The 20,498-nt window shown below is 42.7% G+C and overlaps 1 protein-coding gene across 14 annotated transcripts in view; it reads right to left on the reverse strand.

The window, feature by feature from the left end:
- Window positions 1-20,498, reverse strand: part of SLC4A8 (solute carrier family 4 member 8) — a 111,245-nt gene that overhangs the window by 5,919 nt on the left and 84,828 nt on the right. For 11 of the 14 annotated variants that reach the window (XM_015471003.3, XM_059886875.1, XM_059886878.1 and 8 more), the window contains 8 exons: window positions 14,496-14,609; window positions 11,789-11,950; window positions 10,638-10,889; window positions 7,846-7,914; window positions 6,467-6,640; window positions 4,050-4,187; window positions 2,474-2,565; window positions 466-561 (listed from right to left, as the gene is read on the reverse strand). In XM_015471003.3, coding sequence (XP_015326489.1) covers window positions 466-561; window positions 2,474-2,565; window positions 4,050-4,187; window positions 6,467-6,640; window positions 7,846-7,914; window positions 10,638-10,889; window positions 11,789-11,950; window positions 14,496-14,609 — 1,097 coding nt within the window. The other 3 variants (XM_059886879.1, XM_059886880.1, XM_024992438.2) reach the window with 3 other exon arrangements.

The following is a 20,498-nucleotide window of genomic DNA, read 5'->3' on the forward strand; positions in this document are numbered from 1 at the left end:
ATAATTTAATATTTCAAAATCTTTATGAGACAATAATTCTCATTATGGAACAAGTTAAATAGGTTAGTTTGTATCAATATTATCAACACTATCCAATATTGTAAGGATTTTCCAGTTTGTATGGCTGCAATCACCAGAGAGATGCTCTACCGATTTTGAAATGGGAACTAGAAGGAGGATAAAGGGAATGAAACAGATAAAGCAAATTTACATTCCAAAATAATTCCATCCTAACTTTGGGCTTGTGTAAATGGGCAGCTCAAAACAATATATCTGCTCAAATAGTTGGAAAACATTTTTGCTTCTCTTAAGCTTATAACAATTCTGTGAGCTTAGCGGCAGTCCTAGATGTGCTATTTAACAGATAAATTCAATTTTACACCTAAAATACAGTTTACTTTCAACACGATTTCTATTTTTAAAAGCCAGAAATAAATAAAAATCAGCAATTATAGTTCTCTTTACCTCTTTTCCTTTGTGTTTCCGGAATTCATACTGAGAGCTTTCCAGACCGTGGTTTTAGGCATTTCATCAGATATATTAATCTCAGAGGGATCACATCTGAAATCAATGCTTAGGACAGTCAGTGTCAGACATATATAAATAAGACATATACCTCAGTCTGTGATGCCCGCCACCCAGCGGAAGGGAAAAGATGAAGTCTGAGGGGGCTCGTCTCATAGCTCTCACAGCACTAGGAACCAGATGGTTGGAATTCGACAGGCAAGGTGGCCCGTGAGTCAGAGCTGAGGGCTGGGCTGGGGTGCTGGCAAGGGGCCAGCCCTGCCTGCACACTTCTGCTCACCTCTGAAGGGCCCCTCTGGCGATGCTGGTGACAGCACTGTGATGCCCATAGTGGCAGCACCAGGAGCTACAACTGACTGAGTGCTCGCTGCATGCCAGGCATGGGGCTAAGCGCTCTTTGTTCCTTTTCTCATTTACATGGCCAGATCTTTTCCATTTGTAGTTTACAAAGGTCTATTACAATGTGGTATCTTAACGATTACAGCATCAGAGAGGATTAACATCCTCACTCTGAACATGTAGAAAACAAAGCTTGTCAGGTTAAGAGAGGTTAAGAGACCGTCCAAGGTCAAACATGCATAAGTGGAAAATCCAGACCTTGAATCCTGTCCTTGGTCTCCTAGAAACCCCCATCCCCCCAATACTCTGAAGTTTTCCTCATGCCAGACCGTTTCCTTCTAAAAGGCCAAGAGAGGAGAAAGCACCTGCTAGAAAAGGAGCATGGCTCCCACTTCACCACAGAGAACGCTAAGTCTCTGGCTCCTTGAATGGCAACTTACAGAAAGTTTATTAAGGACCAACGATTCCATTTCTTTGTGGTCATGTCGTTTTTTTTTAAGTTAAATACTCATAGTAACAGAGTAGAATGCTGGTTACCAGAGGCTGAGGGGTGGGGGGACAAGGGGAGATATTGATCAAAGGGTACAAACTTCCCATTAAAAGATGAGTAAGTTCTGAAGACAATATAGAGCATGGGGACTATAGTTAGTAATAAGAATGTATTGTATACTTGAAATTTGCTAAGAAAGTAGATCTCAGATGTTCTCTCCACCCACAAAAAAGAAATGGTAAGTATAGGAAGTGATGAATATGCTGTCAATTTGATTAAAGTGATTCTTTTACTGTATATATATATATATATATTTACATATTACATATAATGTTGCATACCTTAAATATACATTACTTTCAGTTGTCATAAATAAATGAATAAAAGGCCAAAGAAAAGCTTTTCCTCTTTTCTCCCTCAGTATAAACCACAATCAATTCAAAAAGTCGGCAGTAAATCATCCAGCATCTAGATGGCCCAGATCCCCTCTCTCCCTTTTCTATTCCCTCTCCACCTCTGGGCTTCTTTCAGCTTGTGTATTCCTCTCTCAAAGTGGAAACAAAATGCCAGGAATGAATGCACAAACGGACCGATTTAGCATCCTGTGATTTGTGGTGAGCAGACCACAAATAGGTGGAACAGACCAAAAGGCTAAGATCTCTGGCAGAAGTAAGGAATTGGAGGAATCCCAGTTCAGTTTCCCCTTGGCTTCTGGGACTGCAGCTGCCATGAGCCAAGCTGGAAGGGGATGTCCCTGCCCATCCCCCAAAGATTTGCCTAAGCACGGGAACTTCACACCCACTAGGATGACAAGCATAGCCTGTATCCTATTCACCCTTGGAAGGTGGCAGAGACAGGCAGAAAGAGCACTGGTTTGAGGAGAGCACGAACTTTGGAAGCAGGGTCCTCCCATGACTCCCATAACTGGCACAGTGCCTGACGCATGGCAGGCCCTCAGGAAACCAAAAGGAAGTGTGTTTTCATAGGTTGCAACTGAGAGGTTGAATGTTCAGCTTTTTATACCAGCAGCTGCATTCATGCCCCAATCCCCACCACAAAGCCAGAATGTTTACAGAACCACCAAAAGAAGTCAACTCCTCCGTGTTTTGGGAGCTTTACCTGAAACTGTTGTGATTTCCAGGACTACTTAGTAACTTCCTGCTCTCTAAGGGGAACTTGTCTCCCCCGATTTCTAACATTTTCTCAGCTTCCTGCAAGAAAAAGAGACATTATTTTATCTTGGATCAAGTGAAACCAGTAGTCTACACCAGCCCATTTTTCAATCCCTATAATTTCTACCTAATTTTCTCTCACATTTATTATAAGAGAGTGTAGCTATGTTCTTTCATAGTTTTGACTCACCATAAAATGAGAGCAATCCAATATCTGTACCTATTGAACAGTACTTAAAAAAAAAGAACCTGAATATGAGTAGACCTTTAGATACAACTACCGAATTACTGGAAAGAGGAGCCCGACAGGCTACAGTCGATGGCATTGCAAACGATTTAGCGACTGAACAACAATATTGTTAACTGTAGTCACGAGGCTGGATACTATAACCCCATAACTTACTCATCTCATTGACCACCTTCACCTATCACAGCCCTACCCCTTAGCATTCTGTGATGCCACCAGACTCCAGTCTGGAGATTTTATCTCTGAGATCACTCCTAATTCCCACACTGGCAAGCCCTATAGGAATGTTGGTGATGTGGAGGACATTACTCACTCTAGTCTTCCTTTCCTCTGCAACCAGTGTGAAACCCCCATAATAACATACCCTATGTGTTGGTTAGCCTGCGGACTTTTGGACTATCCTACTTTAGGCTTGTTGTTGTTGTTCAGTCACTAACTTGTGTCTGACTCTTTGCAACCCCATAGTCCGTAGCCCACTGGGCTCCTCTGTCCATTGGGTTTCCCATGTAAAAATACTGGAGTGGGTTACCACTTCCTTCTCCAGAGGATCTTCCTGACCCAGGGATTGAATTTTTGGCTTATCCTTATATAGGATCATTGTACTGTATACCTTAAACTTACACCATATTATGTGTCAGTTATAGCTCGAAAAAATTACACAAGATTTTCAAAATTCAAGATTTTAGGAAAAAATTTCTCTAAAATGAATTTCAGAGTGCCTATTTCAGGCACTAACTGGATGTGGAAACTCTTTCAGGCTCATTCTTGGACTGGTATTTTCATTTTGCTATACATCCATTCTTTGCACATATTATAAGCCACTGACTAAAGGTCCATTGTGTGGATGGCAGATGCCAAGTGCTCAGGAAAATGAGAAAGGACAGAAAGTCCTATACAAATTATCTCTATGAACCACAACACCATCTGCAATTAAGTATGTAACAAACACTCTCAGAAAATAATAGATTTTGAATAATTATCAAATTAGACCTTTGGGAAAACATAAACTATTCAATCTGATAATAAAAGCACATTCACATTCATATTCTAAGTGTAAACCTGGTAAGTAGGCTGTAGACAAACAGAGGAAAAAACAACTGGTTATCAAATTTGAAGATGAAGGATAGACATCAGCTGAGAATGTCTTCAGAGTAATCTTCCCCAATCCTAAATATAACCCTTGGGATTCCAGACATGCTGACTTTTCATGTGGCCCTTCCTATGTTCTGTAATTTGAGGCTGCCCCAAAGTGTGCAGTTGGTGCAAGAACTATGACCTCTTCCTCCTTGGCCTTCTTCTTGGCATCATCCAACTTCTTCTTTTTGCTCTCAGGCATTAGATCATCCAACCAGCTCAGCTCCCGCTTAGAGAAACAGAGATCCATGACTTTCCTGACAAAGACCAAGGCCAAAACCTGAAGAAATATAAAGAAAATGAATTAAAGGGGCTTGTTCCCTTCTGGAGTAAAAAATCAAGTCTTATATTCACAGCAGACTAAGACATGTCAGGCAGAATCAAACTCAATCATCACAGTTGCCTTTTATTGAGGCTCTCTATACCAGATACTAAGTGTTTTATATACAATATTTTATTTAACTATCATCATAACAACTCTACAACTTATTAATTCCCTGCTTGAACTAATTTAATTTCTTCACTGAAAAGAGAAACCCTCATTGTCAGATTGCCCTAAGAGTTGTCTTCTCCTGGCTCGAGACCAGTAGGAAGGGCTAGAGGGCAGGATAGGGGTGGCAAGCCTCTCTAGGAGATGGTTTTGGTGGGGCCAGTTATACCCAACCCAAGCATGGGCCACCACAGGGTTAGGGCGCCTTGAAGGGCCATCTGGATTTCCTCTGGTCCTCTGCCTGTACATTTACTTGCAAAGCCCTGCTTTATGTCCGCTGCATGGATCTCGAGTGGTTTCTGTCTCTGGCCTCTGACGTGGTTTGACACTCATTTTATAAATGAGGAAACTGAGGCCCAGGGAGAGAAGGTAACTTGCCTAAAATATGACAGCTAATCAACTCAATAGAAATGACCAGAGTTCTCAAATACTTCTCCACTTTCTCCCCATAAGGGCCATTTCAGCCAAAGGAGAACCAATAATACCCCAGAATGCCCTGCCTGGACTGACTGGTGTTCACCAGCTAAATCCAGTGACTGGATCAGAAATGGGGAAAATCTGGCTAACTGTATTCATTTCCCCTTAATTTCAACAACTATTTTCACAATAAATCCAAAATTGAAAGTATCCCTTCCAGGATTTGCTGGGAATTTGCTATTTCTTTAACCAAACACTCAAGCCCTGAACATAGCACCCCAATGCAGAACCCTACATGTACTCTGACAAAACTGAGAATCCCATCAGGAAGATATATATCTAGGAGATTAGGGGAAAAGAACCCCGAAGTTTCTTCATCCTTGAATATTCTCCCAGTAAGACAGACTTCAAAAGTATGTAAATGAATACTCGATATTACCCTCATTGCCTTTTCCCTCCAGAGGCCCATCCTTTGGATAACTTTCAAACAGCCCACTGAATGCTCAGCGTTCTCATGACATAGAGTGAGCCAGAGAGAGGAAGGCATCAAGAGGACAAGATGCAACAGTGAGGTGGTCAGGTGGCATGTATTTCATCATCACCCTGCTTTTAGGAAACAGATTGTCACCTGTTGCACCACACAGTTCAGCTTTCCTGGTCTCCTTTCCAAAGCCCTTGCTTCGTTTGAAAGGAGGTAGGGGTGTCCCAGTCACTTATCAGTGCTAGACACCTCTTCCTCTCTCCCACTGACTTGAAACAGTGCATTTTCATCACTATAGATACTTCTGATTGCAATGAATTCTAAACTGGAACCATACTGCTTTCAGATAATACGCAAATTATCACAAACATGAAGAGTCCTCTCTCCATATCAGATTCATGAAAGAAAGATTAATAAACAGAAAGAAATACAGACAGGCAGAAAGGCAGATGGATAGTCCTGAAAAAAAAGCATGGCAAACTACTACACACATGCCTCTATACCTCAAGGTCCCCCAAATAACGCTTGGTCTGTGAAGACCAGCCAAAAAAACAGGAACTCACCATCAATAAAGGACTAATATCCAGAATACAGAAAGAACTCCTAAAACTCCACAACAGAAAAACAAACCACCTGATCTCAAAATGGGCAGAGGACTTGAACAGACACTTCTCCAAAGAAGATATACCAATGGCCAATAAACACATGAAAAGATGTTCAACATAACTTACCACTGGGGACATTAAAACCAAATCAAAACCACAATGAGATACTAACTCACACCCATTAGGATGGATGTTCTCCAAAAAACCCACCCTGACAAAACATGGACGAACCTTGAAGACAGTATGCTAAGTGAAGCAAGCCAGTCACAAAAGGACAAATACTGTGATTCCACTCACATGAGGTCCTGAGAGGAGTCAAATTCATAGAGACAGAAATTAGAATGGTGGTCACCAGGGACTGAGGGGAGTTATTGGTTCACAGGTACAGAGTTTCAAGTTTTGCAAGATGAAGAAGGTTCTGGAGAAAGATGGTGGTGCTGGCTGCACAACAAGGTACTTAACGCCACTGAATTGTACAGGTAACCATAGTGAAGATGCTAGGTTTTCTATTACGCCTATTTTATCACTATTTTTTAAAATAAAGAACAATACCTTTTACAACTCACCATCATAGGAAAGACAATGGCCGCTGGAGATGCCTTGATGACCCAGAGCAGGACGAGGCAGGTGAGCTGGATGAGGGTGAACAGGTGCACCTTGCGCAGCGGCACGTGCCGCAGGTAAATGAAGTCCGGCTGGTGCTTCGCAGGCATCCCGAAGAGCTTCAGGCGGTCGAAGAACTGAAAAGGGAGTCAGCGCTCATCTTTCGGTGGTTGTTCTGGGGCTTGTTGGGCCCGCTCACGTCGTTATATCACAGGCTCTGAAAGGTAGCTAATACCATGTCTACCTGACAGAAGTAGAAACTGAGTCTCAAAGAGAACAGGTCATTTGGCCAAGGTTGGTAAGGGACAGCATCACATTAAAATCTTCCTTCTCATTTTCAGTTCAACTTTCTTCTATCCATACTGTAGCTCCTGAGAGAGCTCTTTCTTGGGGAGTACTGAAAACAAAATAGGCCAATGGCATTCTTCTGCTTAAAAGCCCAAATCTATTTGTTCTTGGAGGAGTTTGGAGCTTTTCACAAATTATTTAAAGTAAAAACATAAAATGAAACCTCACAACATTCTGGATATAGAAAATATCCTTATAAAAAGGAAAACAGAGACTCAGAGAGATTAAATAACCTGCCCAAAGAACTCAGTGTATAAAAGTGACTACTGGACATTTCAAAAAAACGAAGAGGAACCAGCCACCAATAGAAGAAGCAATTAAATTATCATTTTATCTATGATAAAATGAGCTAGCTCCTGATTTTCTCAATTCAAAGGACTCAGAGGAATGAGTTGATAGATGGGGAAAGACAATGTGTGACAGGAAGTAATACCTGCTTACCTGGGGCAGTTCCCATGACTTCCCAATCTCTTCACCAGTGTACCCTCAGTTACACCCCCCACACACACTTTAGCTTGGGACCAAAGCTAGTGGCATCCATGGCAACTCACTCCAGTATTCGTGTCTGGAAAATCCCATGGACAGAGCAGCCTGCCGCAGGGTCGCAAAGAGGAGGACACAACTGAAGCAACTTGCCATGCACACATGCATGTGCGGAAGCCCGTTTGGCTACTGACCAGCCTTTCAGATCTAAGTTTACTAGCATCTGACAAAACACCTGGTGTTTACTACATGTCTGATAACTGCTGAATAAAACTGACGAAGGACTGGAACCATGGCGCTGAGTCAGGCCACCCTGCGAGTCTCTGTGCCCTCATGCCAACATGACTGCATTTTGCCCAGTGTCCAAGGGAATGTCTAAAAGAGCTTAAGCAGCAAGACTAGGAAATAGTTCCTCAAGAACTGGCTTGTGGTTCCCTAGGGAAGCTGCTCTCCTTGGTCAGGAAGGTGAGCTCACAGAGCGAAGACGCTGCCTGGCTGAACCCCATAGTACCTGAATTCCTTGCAGGGAAGACACTCCCATGTAGAGGAAGACTCCATACAGGACTGGCATCGGGATAAACTGAAAATGAAAGGGCAGAGACCAGAAATTCAATGTGTATCATAGCACACTCAAGATTATATAAACTGCCAAACCTCCGAGAAGGAAGCAAACTCACAAAATCACTGCAGAAATGCTGCGTTCATTTCTGCTGTCTTTACATGATTAAGAAGCAGAAGCGAAAACAGAAGCTGACAATGATACAAATCATTTTGTTCTGAAATGAAATGATTACATGTAAGTGTAATCCGGTCCTGGTTAAATCATAGGCCTCACATCTTCTCCCCATCTGGTTCTTCCTCCTCCAGGGAACTGGGCAGGCACGCACACACACATATGCGCACACACACACACTCACCCATCTCTTTTACAGAACTGAAATCTTTTAAATCTTTTGTAATCACATAATCATCTCCTCAGGGACTTGGTGTATTTTAATATAGGCTACAAGCATTTGCTTTTTATTAATCAGAGATTTGAGGGCAGGGGTAGGGAGGTATCTTGTCAGATGAAGAATAATTTAGGGAGAAATGGCAACATGATTCTATTGCACTTGAATACATACGCACACTTCTCACATTATACCAATCTAGGTAATTTTCAGAGCAGCTTTACGAGGTAATGAGGCCCGTGGAATTAAGGCAAGGAAAATGTCACTGCAAAGACTACACTCAACTTGCTTTTATTCTGGGGCTAACGAACACGTCTAAACATAATTCTTCTTTGAACTAGAAAATCTCTATTGGATTTTATGTTGTTCTGGCTCTAGAGTGAGTAGACATCTCAATTTGGTGCTAACCTTGTTAGAAGAACTACTGAATGATTGCCTAAAAGAATCCTCCTGAGACTGTTCTAGGAAGGCCAGGCAATGCCCACCACAATGACTCATGGTTACACTCCCAAAGAGCAGACACCTTTGGGCTCCTCCAGATGGCACCCAGATCAGAGGTGGGGGCGTGCCAGGGACAGAGAGTAAAAGGGGGAAGAGGCATGAGAAGACGTGGCAAGATCAAGTGGAAGGTAAGGAGGCAGGAGGAGGGTTCAGAATCCTGTCCCACCTGTGCCAATTTGCACCCTTAAACAGCATCTGCATTGCAGACTGAAGTGGCTGATGAGTCACTAAAAAGCGGGAGAAGGAGGCAAGGGAGATAAGTAAGTGCCCCACAATGGCTGGGGCTTGAACTTTCTTTTTTATCCTATTTTTCCCACAGGCAGGCCTTTCACCCACAACAATTTTTTTTCCTCATGTTCAAGGTAGCTTCTATCTTTCCAAAAATCCTATTTTCACCCCATGTCTCATACCAGCCACTGCCCATTTCGCTGTTCTACTTCAATAGAAAAAACTTCTTGATAGAGTTGTCTGCCCACACTCTACTTCCTCACCACCTATATACGCTTCAGGTCCCCATCACTAGGCTTCTACTGTATTGTTCCAATCAATCTGCTCTTGGCAAGTCTCATTAGGCTTCCATGTTGCCAAACCCAATGATCTTGGTTTGGTCTTCATTTTTCCAGACAGTTTCCAACCAATCATTCCCCTTGCTTGAATTCCCTGACATCATATGTTCCTGGTTCCCCCCCTCCCCCTCTGGCAGCTCCTCTGAGTCTCTGTTGCTGTCTCTTCCTCTACCCACCTTCTAAATATTGGACCTCCATGGACTCTGCTCTTCTCTCCACTCCTCCTTTTTTATAGCTACCCTTCCCCCTGAGTGAGCTCATCTATGCCCCTGGCTTTCACTACCACCTATGTGCTGCTGACTCCCACATTTATATTTTTAGTCTAGTAACCCCTACCCAGCCTCTTCACTCAGATGCCTACCAGACATCTCACTCAAATCTGATCACAGCCCATCCCTTACAAAATCACTTCCTCCTTCATACAGCCTTCTCCACCTTAAATGCCATCAATTTGCACCCAGATGGTCAAGCCAAAAACCTAGCAGTCATTTTGATGTTTCCATTTTCCCATTCCATATCCAATCAACCAGCAAGACCTGATCTCCTCCAAGATATACAGAAGTCATGCCTTTTATGCATTCCTTACTACCAACTTCCCTATACAACCACCATCCTCTCTCACCTGTAATAGACTCAGTCTATTAAACAGACTCACAGTCTTCTACCTCTATTTTTCCTCAACCTTAAATACTTATTCTCTAGATATGAGCCAGAGAGATCTTTTTAAAAAATATTAAATGGATAATGTCCCTCTACTGTTAAAACTCTCTGAAGGTTACCTTTACCAGTGTCAACAAGCCCTACATGATCTGCCCTTGCGCTCTTCAATCTCATCTCACAGTGCTTTTGCTTTAACATCCCTGAGCCACACGGCCCTGGTAGCTCCTAGAACATGTATCATTATTTCCCACTTCAGGACTTGTCTAGACTGCTTTTCTCCCTTCCCCCCATGTCCTCTCCCACCACGCATGGCAGGGCTGGCTCCATCTCATCTTAAACACCATTTCCTTAGAGAGGCCTTCTCTGACCACACTAACAAAACACATCCCTTTACTTCTCTATAGAACCATACAACACTATATTTCCTTTGATCACATATTACATTCTGTAACTACCCTGTTTATTTTCTTAACTAACTTCCTTAACTACATCTTATCTGTCTTGCTCCACTTAGAATAAATACCCCAGGGCAGGTATTTGTATGTGTATCTGTTTATTGTACCACTGCATTCCCAGCACAAATGAGGCACTTAATATTTACCTAATGAACGAATGAATGGTTTTACCTTTAATATAGCTGTCATGAAGACTGAGCAGCCCATCAACACAAAGATCATAAGGCCTGTCACTCTCTGTTCTCGGATGCCCAAGAATTTGGGCTGTTCTCCTGGGGCAGAGCACTCAGATTCCAGTTTGAGGCTATTCACGTGTGTGATGGATAGGACAGTTGCAGCCACAAACCAGGGCAGGCCCATGATGGAGCAGACACCCAGCATGATGGCCACCATCAGCAGGTCCAGGTGGTAGCCACATCCTTTCTGTGGGGAAACAGAGTCTCCATCACCATCAGTGGGCTGGCTGTAGTGGGACATAGGACAGTGAGCTAAGAGTCTCAGGCCCAAAGCAGGAAGGATAAGGAAGGGGTCCAGGGATTCCAGAAGTCTTGCAGCCCCTCCTGGTTTGGAGGGAACAGAGAAGAAAGAGAAACCTTAGCGTGTCCTACACATACCAATATCCAGTTTTTATCCAAGTGTCCCCAGATCTCACCCTGAGTATCACATATTCAAAGATTCATCCTTTCTCGGCAGAGTAGCCAGAGACATATCTTGACCATTCTAGAGGGTCGACCTTACAGGAGTTGGCAATAAATAGGTTCCTATAAACACACCCCATTCCTTGCCAAATATGGAGGTTGCCTACTCTAGGGAATGAAGGAATAGAGACAAGTCATGAAGCCTCTCACTAATCAATGTTTTGGCACCAACCCTACCTCCTAGGATTCATGGGCTCAAGGTTCAGTCTGGAAACCTCAGTAATGTACGCCAATGGGAGAACAGTTGTCTCCAGGAAACAGTGGTCCAAGCCGTAACCTGAACCTCAGGAAGATAACCCTGGACCAGAGCATATGACCATATTGGGACCACCAAGAATTCTGCCCACCAACCTCCCCCATAGGTCTGAGAGGAGAGTAATAGATTCCAAGCTTCCTTCACATTGCACAATCATGCTCTACTCTAGTTTCATCTCCAAACCAATCTCTGTCATTAATGAAGGAGTCAGAAACCCCTAGAAACTCCTTCCATGAGCTCCTTCCATGACTGCTTTTACCCAGGTAATACAGTTCCTGGTCTAAATGGGCTTTCCCTAAATTTTTTTAAAGATGTAATAGGTTGCCATTATTATTATGCCATTATTCTAGGTCAGAAATTTTTCTTACCTTGAGTTTGTGTTCCTTCCTGTTAATGATGACGGCTGTGATCTGCTGGTCCATGAATATTAAGATAGTGCAGAGCAGTGCTGGGATAACTGCAGCAATCACAGTCCACCAAGGATTGGGGCCAATGGGACTAATAATCCACCCTCGGTCATCCCGTGTTGGCTAAAGGGAAAAAGCAAGGTTTTATTTTTGTATTTTAAGTTAACTGTAGTCATTAGGGCAAAACAGATCAAACTGAATCACAACAACCACATTTCTTATTATTCTTGAATGAAAATTCTCAAAAAAAAAAAAAAAAAAGGAGGGGCATGAAATACAGCAATCCCTTAGAAAATCTATGACCTTGTTCCAAATCCCCTTTGAAAGAGTCAGTCCTCAATTGTCAATTTCTTATGGAATATTCACTAATCCTTCACTTCCTTCCCTGGCTCTCCAAACTCCTGTGTACAGAAAAAGTGACTTTATCTCCGCATTGACCCAGATAAAATATATTGACTAATAATAAAATATGTTGTTTAAAGAAGAATTTATAACTTTCAAAGACAATATAATAACTTTGATTATCCTCCTCACTATTCTCCCCACCAGAAGCCGTATCATGTATGTTTACAGCACAAATAAAGGCAACAGAGTCTTGTTACATGGAATCTCAGGGGCCTGGTCCAAGATTCACCTCCTATCAGCAATGAAACAAGGTCCAGGCCCTGGAGACCTGAGAGAGGAGCCCAAAACACTGAATCTGGGGACTCGCATGATCTGGGATCCTCTTCAATGACCCTGTAAGACCACTGTTCATAAATCTTATAAACTAACTAAACTCTCATAAATCTCAAAAAAAAAATGCCAGGGTACTCTGGGTAAGAAAAGTTCACTTTGATTGGCAAGTAGGGATGAAAGGTAAAAGGCCAGGGATACAAACTGGCCCCAAACTCATGAACAAAGCAAAGACTTTAATCCAAAGTATTTGATTCCACATTGGTTATCATTCTAGGATTCAAAGACTCTTCAATAATGTCACCAAGTCCCAAATTATTAATAGGTTAGGTTCTGAAAGTTTATAGAATCTGTGTTTCCTTAGTAATAATGTTCTAAATGGTAGTTAAATTGTTAGGTCAACACAAAAACGTATTAATCCCTGACTGACATTCAGTTCAGTTCAGCCGCTCAGTCGTGTCCTACTCACCCATCAATAATAGTACTAGCCTTCAGACTGGGTCTTGGTCATTGGGGGTGATGTGGTGTAATAGGGAAGAGAAAAAAGAAGAAAATGTTCTCTCTGCTTCCTGAAAGGGAGGCCTGCCAATGAGCAGCACTGCCTTTGACATTCTCCCATTTTCTCTGACGTCTCTCCCATCTTCCAGAGGCCTTCTTCCCAGATGTCTCAGAAATGCAGTGCCTTCTGACTATCTGAAGCCTACCCATCAGGAAACCTTTCCAAGAACTGCTTAATGCTCCGAGTACTTATTTTTACACAAAAGCCATTCCTCCTGCATTGTCGACCTCAGCCAGCTATTAGAGAAAAAGCTGACCGCACTCATTCACACAGGGTGAGAATGATATATATTATAGGAGGTATATACTTTTAAAGAGTATGTTTTTTAATCCATCAATTTCTAACTGGATGGCATTTCAGTTGAATTTAACAAAACAAAATAAAATTTTTTCAAGCAATTACAGAAAAAGATATTTTTAACCAGGCCTGCTTCAGGGAGACAGAAAGGGAAGACGAAGGCCGACTATGCTGGGTGTTTACAAGTTGCCACGGGCCTGTGTTCCCGGCCTCCTCCTCCTCCCCAGCCTCCCCATTCCCTCCTCTCCTGGCTCCTCTCCGGTCCCAAGGACACCCAGGTTTCCTCCTCTCCCCACCCTGTGGGGATCTGTGGAACTGAGCTCAGCTGTTCTATCTTCTCAGTTTCCTCAGTAGGTACCCCCAGATCCGAGTCCCCATGTGTAGATCATCTGTTTTACTTTTTGTATAGATTTTTGGATCAACAGTATTGATTATAGACAGATATACAAACAATGAATTAGGGTTGAAGAGAGGTCACGATTACTCTGGTGGGGGCCCTAGAATGAGGGTGAAGCTCCTCCACCGCCTCACCTCCTCATGGGGCAAGATACTTGAGGAGCAGGACTGAGGCCTACAAAGAGCCTTTTCACCCTTCCTGATTTCCTAAGACAGCTGATGCTCAGTGAAGTGCTGGGAACCAGAACTTGTTCCAGAGACCCACATTCCCACAGTCTTTGGTATATGTTTACGTAAATACAGATATTCCTTTGTTTTATTTTTTAATTATTTATTTGGCTGCACTGGATCTTATTAATAGCTGTGGCATGGAAACTCTCGGTTGAGCCATGTGTGATCTAGTTCCCTGACCAGGGATCGAACCCGGCTCGCTGCATTGGGAGTATGGAGTTCTAGCCAGTGGACCACCAGGCAAGTTCTCATATTTCATTGTATAAATGGCATTAAGAAAATAAATAAGGCTTTTCATTCATTAAACAACATTAGGTTTTCTGACTTTTCTAATTTGAACTCAGTTAAGCCTGAAGAGTTTGCTTTTCTGAATGGTATGGCGTGAGCAGCACAACTCAGATTTAGAGGACTACAAAATACATGATTAGGATAAGGAGAGGCCCCTGAAATAACTCGGGATCAGAGTCTATGAACTACATAAGGGCACCGAGTACCCTAAGATCTGTTTACCTTGAACACACTGGGAACCTGAAGCTTGGGTGATGGGACTCCAATCAAAAAATCAATAATCACCATTGTGAAGATAGTGAGGAAAACAGCAAAGTCACTCACCATGGAGCGGACCTGGCACGAAAAAGGATTGGAGATGTGTTACAGTAGATTAAACACAATAGAAAAGACTCGAGTATTGTAAAATGCTTAAACATGCTCAGAAGAATGATTTAATTTTATTGGTCAATTAATACAAGCATATTTAAACAACAGGACTATGTTAACATGCCCAAATTAATACCACCAAAGTGTGGGTGTCATAAGGGAGAATGAATCCTCTGACAAATTCTATTGGGACCCACTCCAAACTCTGAGGAGTTCTGTTTAGAGAATCTGGGCCCAGCATTTAGGGAATAGCTCTGAGAACTTGGAATAAGATTTCCTGGGAACAACAAGATCCAGCTGCACCCAGACCTCGCAGCAGCACCAACTCCTCTTTGCTCTCAGCCCCAACATCAAATCCATTCGCAAGTCCTGTTGGCTCTGCTTTTAGCTCATGCCCACAATCAGACCCCTTCTCACCACCCCATAGCTCCCAACCAGATCAGAGGCACCGGCAGCTCTCGTCTCCGTAGCTGCAGCAGACTCCTAACCCTGGCTCTGTCCTTATGTAAAGCTGCTGGAATGAGCGCTCAAAACACAAGTCAGATCATGTCACTCTTCTACCAAAACCCTGAAATGCCTCTTCATTTCACGGAGCTAAAAAGCCCAGAGACCTCCTTGGCCAGTGAGGCCCACACACATCTGATATCATTACTGCTCTGACTCAGGTCCTAATGCTCCCAAACTCACTCTGCCTGTCCCAGCCACACAGCCCTCCTTGCTGTTTCTTACACCAGACTCTCCCACCTCAGGGCCTTCGCACTTGCTCATCCCTCTGCCTCAGCGGCTTTTCCTCCAGGTGACTCCATGGGCAGCTCCCTCCTTTACATCCACTCAAGTATCACAATTTCCACTTAATCATCTCTCATGGTCACCACCCTCCACCCTAGTACTTTCTGTATGCTTTTTCTGCATTATTTTTCTTCAAAGCCCCTCATCACCATTTTGCCCCTAAGAGGACTGACTAACCGATTTTATAGTTTTGTAGCTTTAATAAAACACAGTCCCCCTCAGTGTCTAGTGCCCACTGTATGCCCACCTTAATCGGAGCTTCCAACAAGACTGAGCCAGATATAACATCTGGCCAGATAGATATACATGGCCATATGTAATATCACTGATACCTTAACCTGACTTTGCTTTCTTGTGAAACCTGAGGTTTCTAGCTCCCCTTCCCTGGTTTTTTTTAGATCTCCTCTGAATGCTACATAAATTCTCTGAACATGTAGCTGCCCTAACAAGAAGCCCATCCTGGGGCCCAGGGTCCTTCTCTCCTCTGAACTCCTGTGGGACTTATATCCCAGGATGGCATCCATCTAATGACTGCTATCTCCTATGGGCCTGGTTGTTTCATGGGTTTTCCCTTCCTATTGATGACAGGGACACTCTCTCTCTCTCTCTATACACACACACACACACACACACACACACACACATAAATTAGAGGATAATTACTTCACAACATAGGAAGGTTTCTGCCATACATCAAATCAGCCATAGGTACACATATGTCCCCTCTCTCTCAAATTCCTATCCCACCGCCTTTCCCATCCCACTCCTTTAGGCTGGCACAGAGCACTGGCTTTGAGTTCCCTGCATCATACAGCAAACTTCCACTGACTCTCTATTTTACATATGGCAATATGTATGTTTCAAGGCTATTCTCTCACATTATTCCACCCTCTCCTTTACCACTATGTTCAAAAGTCTGTTCTTCATGTCTGTGTTGCCTTTGCTGCCCTGCAAGTAGGAATAAAACTACCATATGAGAAGCTAAAGGCAAAGGAGAAAAGAAAAGATATACCCATTTGAATGCAGAGTTCCAAAGAATAACAAGGAGAGATAAGAAAGCCTTACTAAGCGAACAATGCAAAAAAAAAAAAAAAGAGGAAAACAATAGAATGGAAAGACTAGAGATCTCTTCAAGAAAATCAGAGATACCAAGGGAACATTTCATGCAAAGATGGGCACAATAAAGGACAGAAATGGTATGGACCTAACAGAAGCAGACAATATTAAGAAGAGGTGGCAACAATACACAGAAGAACTGTAAAAAAAAGATCTTCATGACCCAGATAACCATGATGGTGTGATCACTCACCTAGAGCCAGACATCCTGGAATGTGAAGTCAAGTGGGCCTTAGGAAGCATCACTACAAACAAAGCTAGTGGAGGTGATGGAATTCCAGCTGAACTATTTCAAATCCTAAAAGATGATGCTGTGAAAGTGTTGCACTCAATATACCAGCAAATTTGGAAAACTCAGCAGTGGCCACAGGGCTGAAAAAGGTCAGTTTTCATTCTAATCCCAAAGAAAGACAATGCCAAAGAATGTTCAGACTACCGCACAATTGCACTCATCTCACACGCTAGCAAAGTAATGCTCAAAATTCTTCAAGCCAGGCTTCAACAGCACATGAACCATGAACTTCCAGATGTTCAAGCTGGATTTAGAAAAGGCAGAGGAACCAGAGATCAAATTGCCAACATCTGTTGGATCATTGAAAAAGCAAGAGAGTTCCAGAAAAATATCTACTCCTGCTTTATTGATTATGCCAAAGCTTTTGACTGTGTAGCTCACAAAAAACTGTGGAAAATTCTTCAAGAGATGGGAATACTAGACCACCTGACTTGCCTCCTAAGAAATTTGTATGCAGGTCAAGAAGCAACAGTTAGAACCAAACATGGACAACAGAGTGGTTCCAAACTGGGAAAGGAGTACGTCAAGGCTGTATATTACCACCCTGCTTATTTAACTTCTACACAGAGTACATCATGCAAAATGTCAGGCTTGAAGAAGCATAAGCTGGAATCAAGATGGCCAGGAGACCTATCAGTAACCTCACATATGCATATGACACCACCCTTAAGGCAGAAAGTGAAGAAGAACTAAAGAGCCTGATGAAAGTGAAAGAGGAAAGTGAAAAAGCTGGCTTAAAATTCAACATTCAAAAAACAAAGCTCATGGCGTCCAGTTGCAAATAGATGGGGCAACAATGGAAACAATGGGAAACTTTATTTTTGGGCTCCAAAATCACTGCAGATGGTGACTGCAGCCATGAAATTAGAAGATGCTTGTTCCTTGGCAGAAAAAGCTATGACCAACCTAGACAGCATATTAAAAAGCAGAGACATTACTTTGCCAACAAAGGTCCATCTAGTCAAAGCTATGGTTTTTCTAGTAGTCATGTACGGATGTGAGAGTTGGACTATAAAGAAAGTTGAGCACTGAAGAATGGATACTCTTGAACTGTGGTGTTGGAGAAGACTCTCTGAGAGTCCCTGGGACAGCAAGGAGATCCCACCAGGCAATCCTAAAGGAAAATCAGTCCTTTAGGAATATTCACTGGAAGGACTGATGCTGAAATTCCAATACTTTGGCCGCCTGATGCAAAGAACTGACTCATTGGAAAAGACTCTGATGCTGGGAAAGATTGAAGGCCCGAGGAGAAGGGGACGACAGAGGATGAGATGGTTGGATGGCATCACCGACTTGATGGACATGAGGTTGTGTCCATTGGGAGTTGATGAACAGGGAAGCCTGTCATGCTGTAGTCCATGGGGTGGTGAAGAGTCAGACAGGACTAAGCAACTGAGCTGAGCTGATGACCCAGCAATCCTGGGCATATACCCTGAGGAAACAATAATTGAACAAGACATATGTACCCCAGTGTTCACTGCAGCACTATTTACAGTAGCTAGGACATGGCAGCAACCTAGATGTCCAGCAACAGATGAGTATATAAGGAAGTTGTGGTACATATACACAATAGAATATTACCCAGCTATAAAAAGGAATGCATTTGAATGTCAGTTCTAAAAAGGTGGATGAACCTAGAGCTTATTACAGAGTGAAGTCAGAAAGAGAAAGATAAATATCATATATTAATACATACATGAAAGAGATGGGAATACTAGACCACCTGATCTGATTCTTGAGAAATTTGTATGCAGGTCAGGAAGCAACAGTTAGAACTGGACATGGAACAACAGACTGGTTCCAAATAGGTAAAGGAGTACGTCAAGGCTGTATATTGTCACCCTGCTTATTTAACTTATATGCAGAGTACATCATGAGAAACGCTGGACTGGAAGAAACACAAGCTGGAATCAAGATTGCCGGCAGAAATATCAATCACCTCAGATATGCAGATACACCACCCTTATGGCAGAAAGTGAAGAGGAACTCAAAAGCCTCTTGATGAAAGTGAAAGTGGAGAGTGAAAAAGTTGGCTTAAAGCTCAACATTCAGAAAACGAAGATCATGGCATCTGGTCCCATCACTTCATGGGAAATAGATGGGGAAACAGTGAAAACAGTGTCAGACCTTATTTTTGGGGGCTCCAAAATCACTGCAGATGGTGACTGCAGCCATGAAATTAAAAGACGCTTACTCCTTGAAAGGAAAGTTATGACCAACCTAGATAGCATATTCAAAAGCAGAGACATTATTTTGCCAACAAAGGTCCGTCTAGTCAAGACTATGAATTTTCCTGTGGTCATGTATGGATGTGAGAGTTGGACTGTGAAGAAGGCTGAGCGCTGAAGAATTGATGCTTTTGAACTGTGGTGTTGCAGAAGACTCTTGAGAGTCCCCTGGACTGCGAGGAGATCCAACCAGTCCATTCTGAAGGAAATCAGCCCTGGGATTTCTTTGGAAGGAATGATGCTAAAGCTGAAACTCCAGTACTTTAGCCACCTCATGCGAAGAGTTGACTCATTGGAAAGACTCTGATGCTGGGAGGGATTGGGGGCAAGAGGAGAAGGGGACGACAGAGGATGAGATGGCTGGATGGCATCACTGACTCGATGGATGTGAGTCTGGGTGAACTCCGGGAGTTGGTGATGGACAGGGAGGCCTGGCGTGCTGCGATTCATGGGGTCGCAAAGAGTCGGACATAACTGAGCGACTGAACTGAACTGAACTAAACTGATGGACTCTAGAAAGATGGTACTGATGATCTTACTTGCAGAGCAGCAAAGGAGACACAGATATATATATTTTAAAATTATATAGTAACTTTCAGTTCAGTTCAGTTCAGTCGCTCAGTCGTGTCCGACTCTTTGTGACCCCATGAATCGCAGCATAATTCATGTTTTACAGTTTATTATTTTTTAATTGAAGTATAGTTGATTTATAGTGTTTCAGGTGTACAACAAAGTGATTCAATTTCATATATATATTATTCTTCAGGGTCTTTTCCACTATACGTTAATTACAAGATACTGAGTAGAGTTCCCTATGCTATACAGCAGGTCCTCGTTTATCTATTTTATATATAGTAGTGTGTGTATCTGTTACAGAGACATTTTAAGCTTCTTTTGCATCCCCTATTTCACTTAAGCCAGGCTTGATTGAGCAAGTAGCAAGTAGTCAGTACACAACTGCCACCTGTTCATTGTATGTCCAGACTGGAAACAAACAAATAAATTATTTAGAAATTATTTATTTAGGCAACTTATTTAGAAACAACAACTTATTTAGAACGGGAGCTTCCACCTGCCCTCCATGCAGCTTCCCTTAACCACTGTGTAGACTCACTGACATCTGAGAATGTGTTGTTGTCCTGAATGTATACAAAGAAAATGTCTCATCAACTGAGACCCTCACCCATTCACTCATCCTGCTTTGCATATCTGACTGATAAAAGCCTCACACACAGGAAAACCACCATTTCCTCCTGATCCTAGCTCCTCCTCAAAGCAAAGATACCTTTAGTCCCTCTATGCTTGGCCTCTAATTCCACCCCGCCCAAACCAGTCAGGAAACAAACAGTGCCATCTGTGTCAGGGAGAGGCAGTTGAGGCTTCAAATCATCATGCAGACCAAGGCAGGAGCGTTTTGGCTGCTGCAGTCAA

This window comes from Bos taurus, chromosome 5 (assembly GCF_002263795.3).
Source record: "Bos taurus isolate L1 Dominette 01449 registration number 42190680 breed Hereford chromosome 5, ARS-UCD2.0, whole genome shotgun sequence".
NCBI classification, from domain to species: Eukaryota; Metazoa; Chordata; class Mammalia; order Artiodactyla; family Bovidae; genus Bos; species Bos taurus.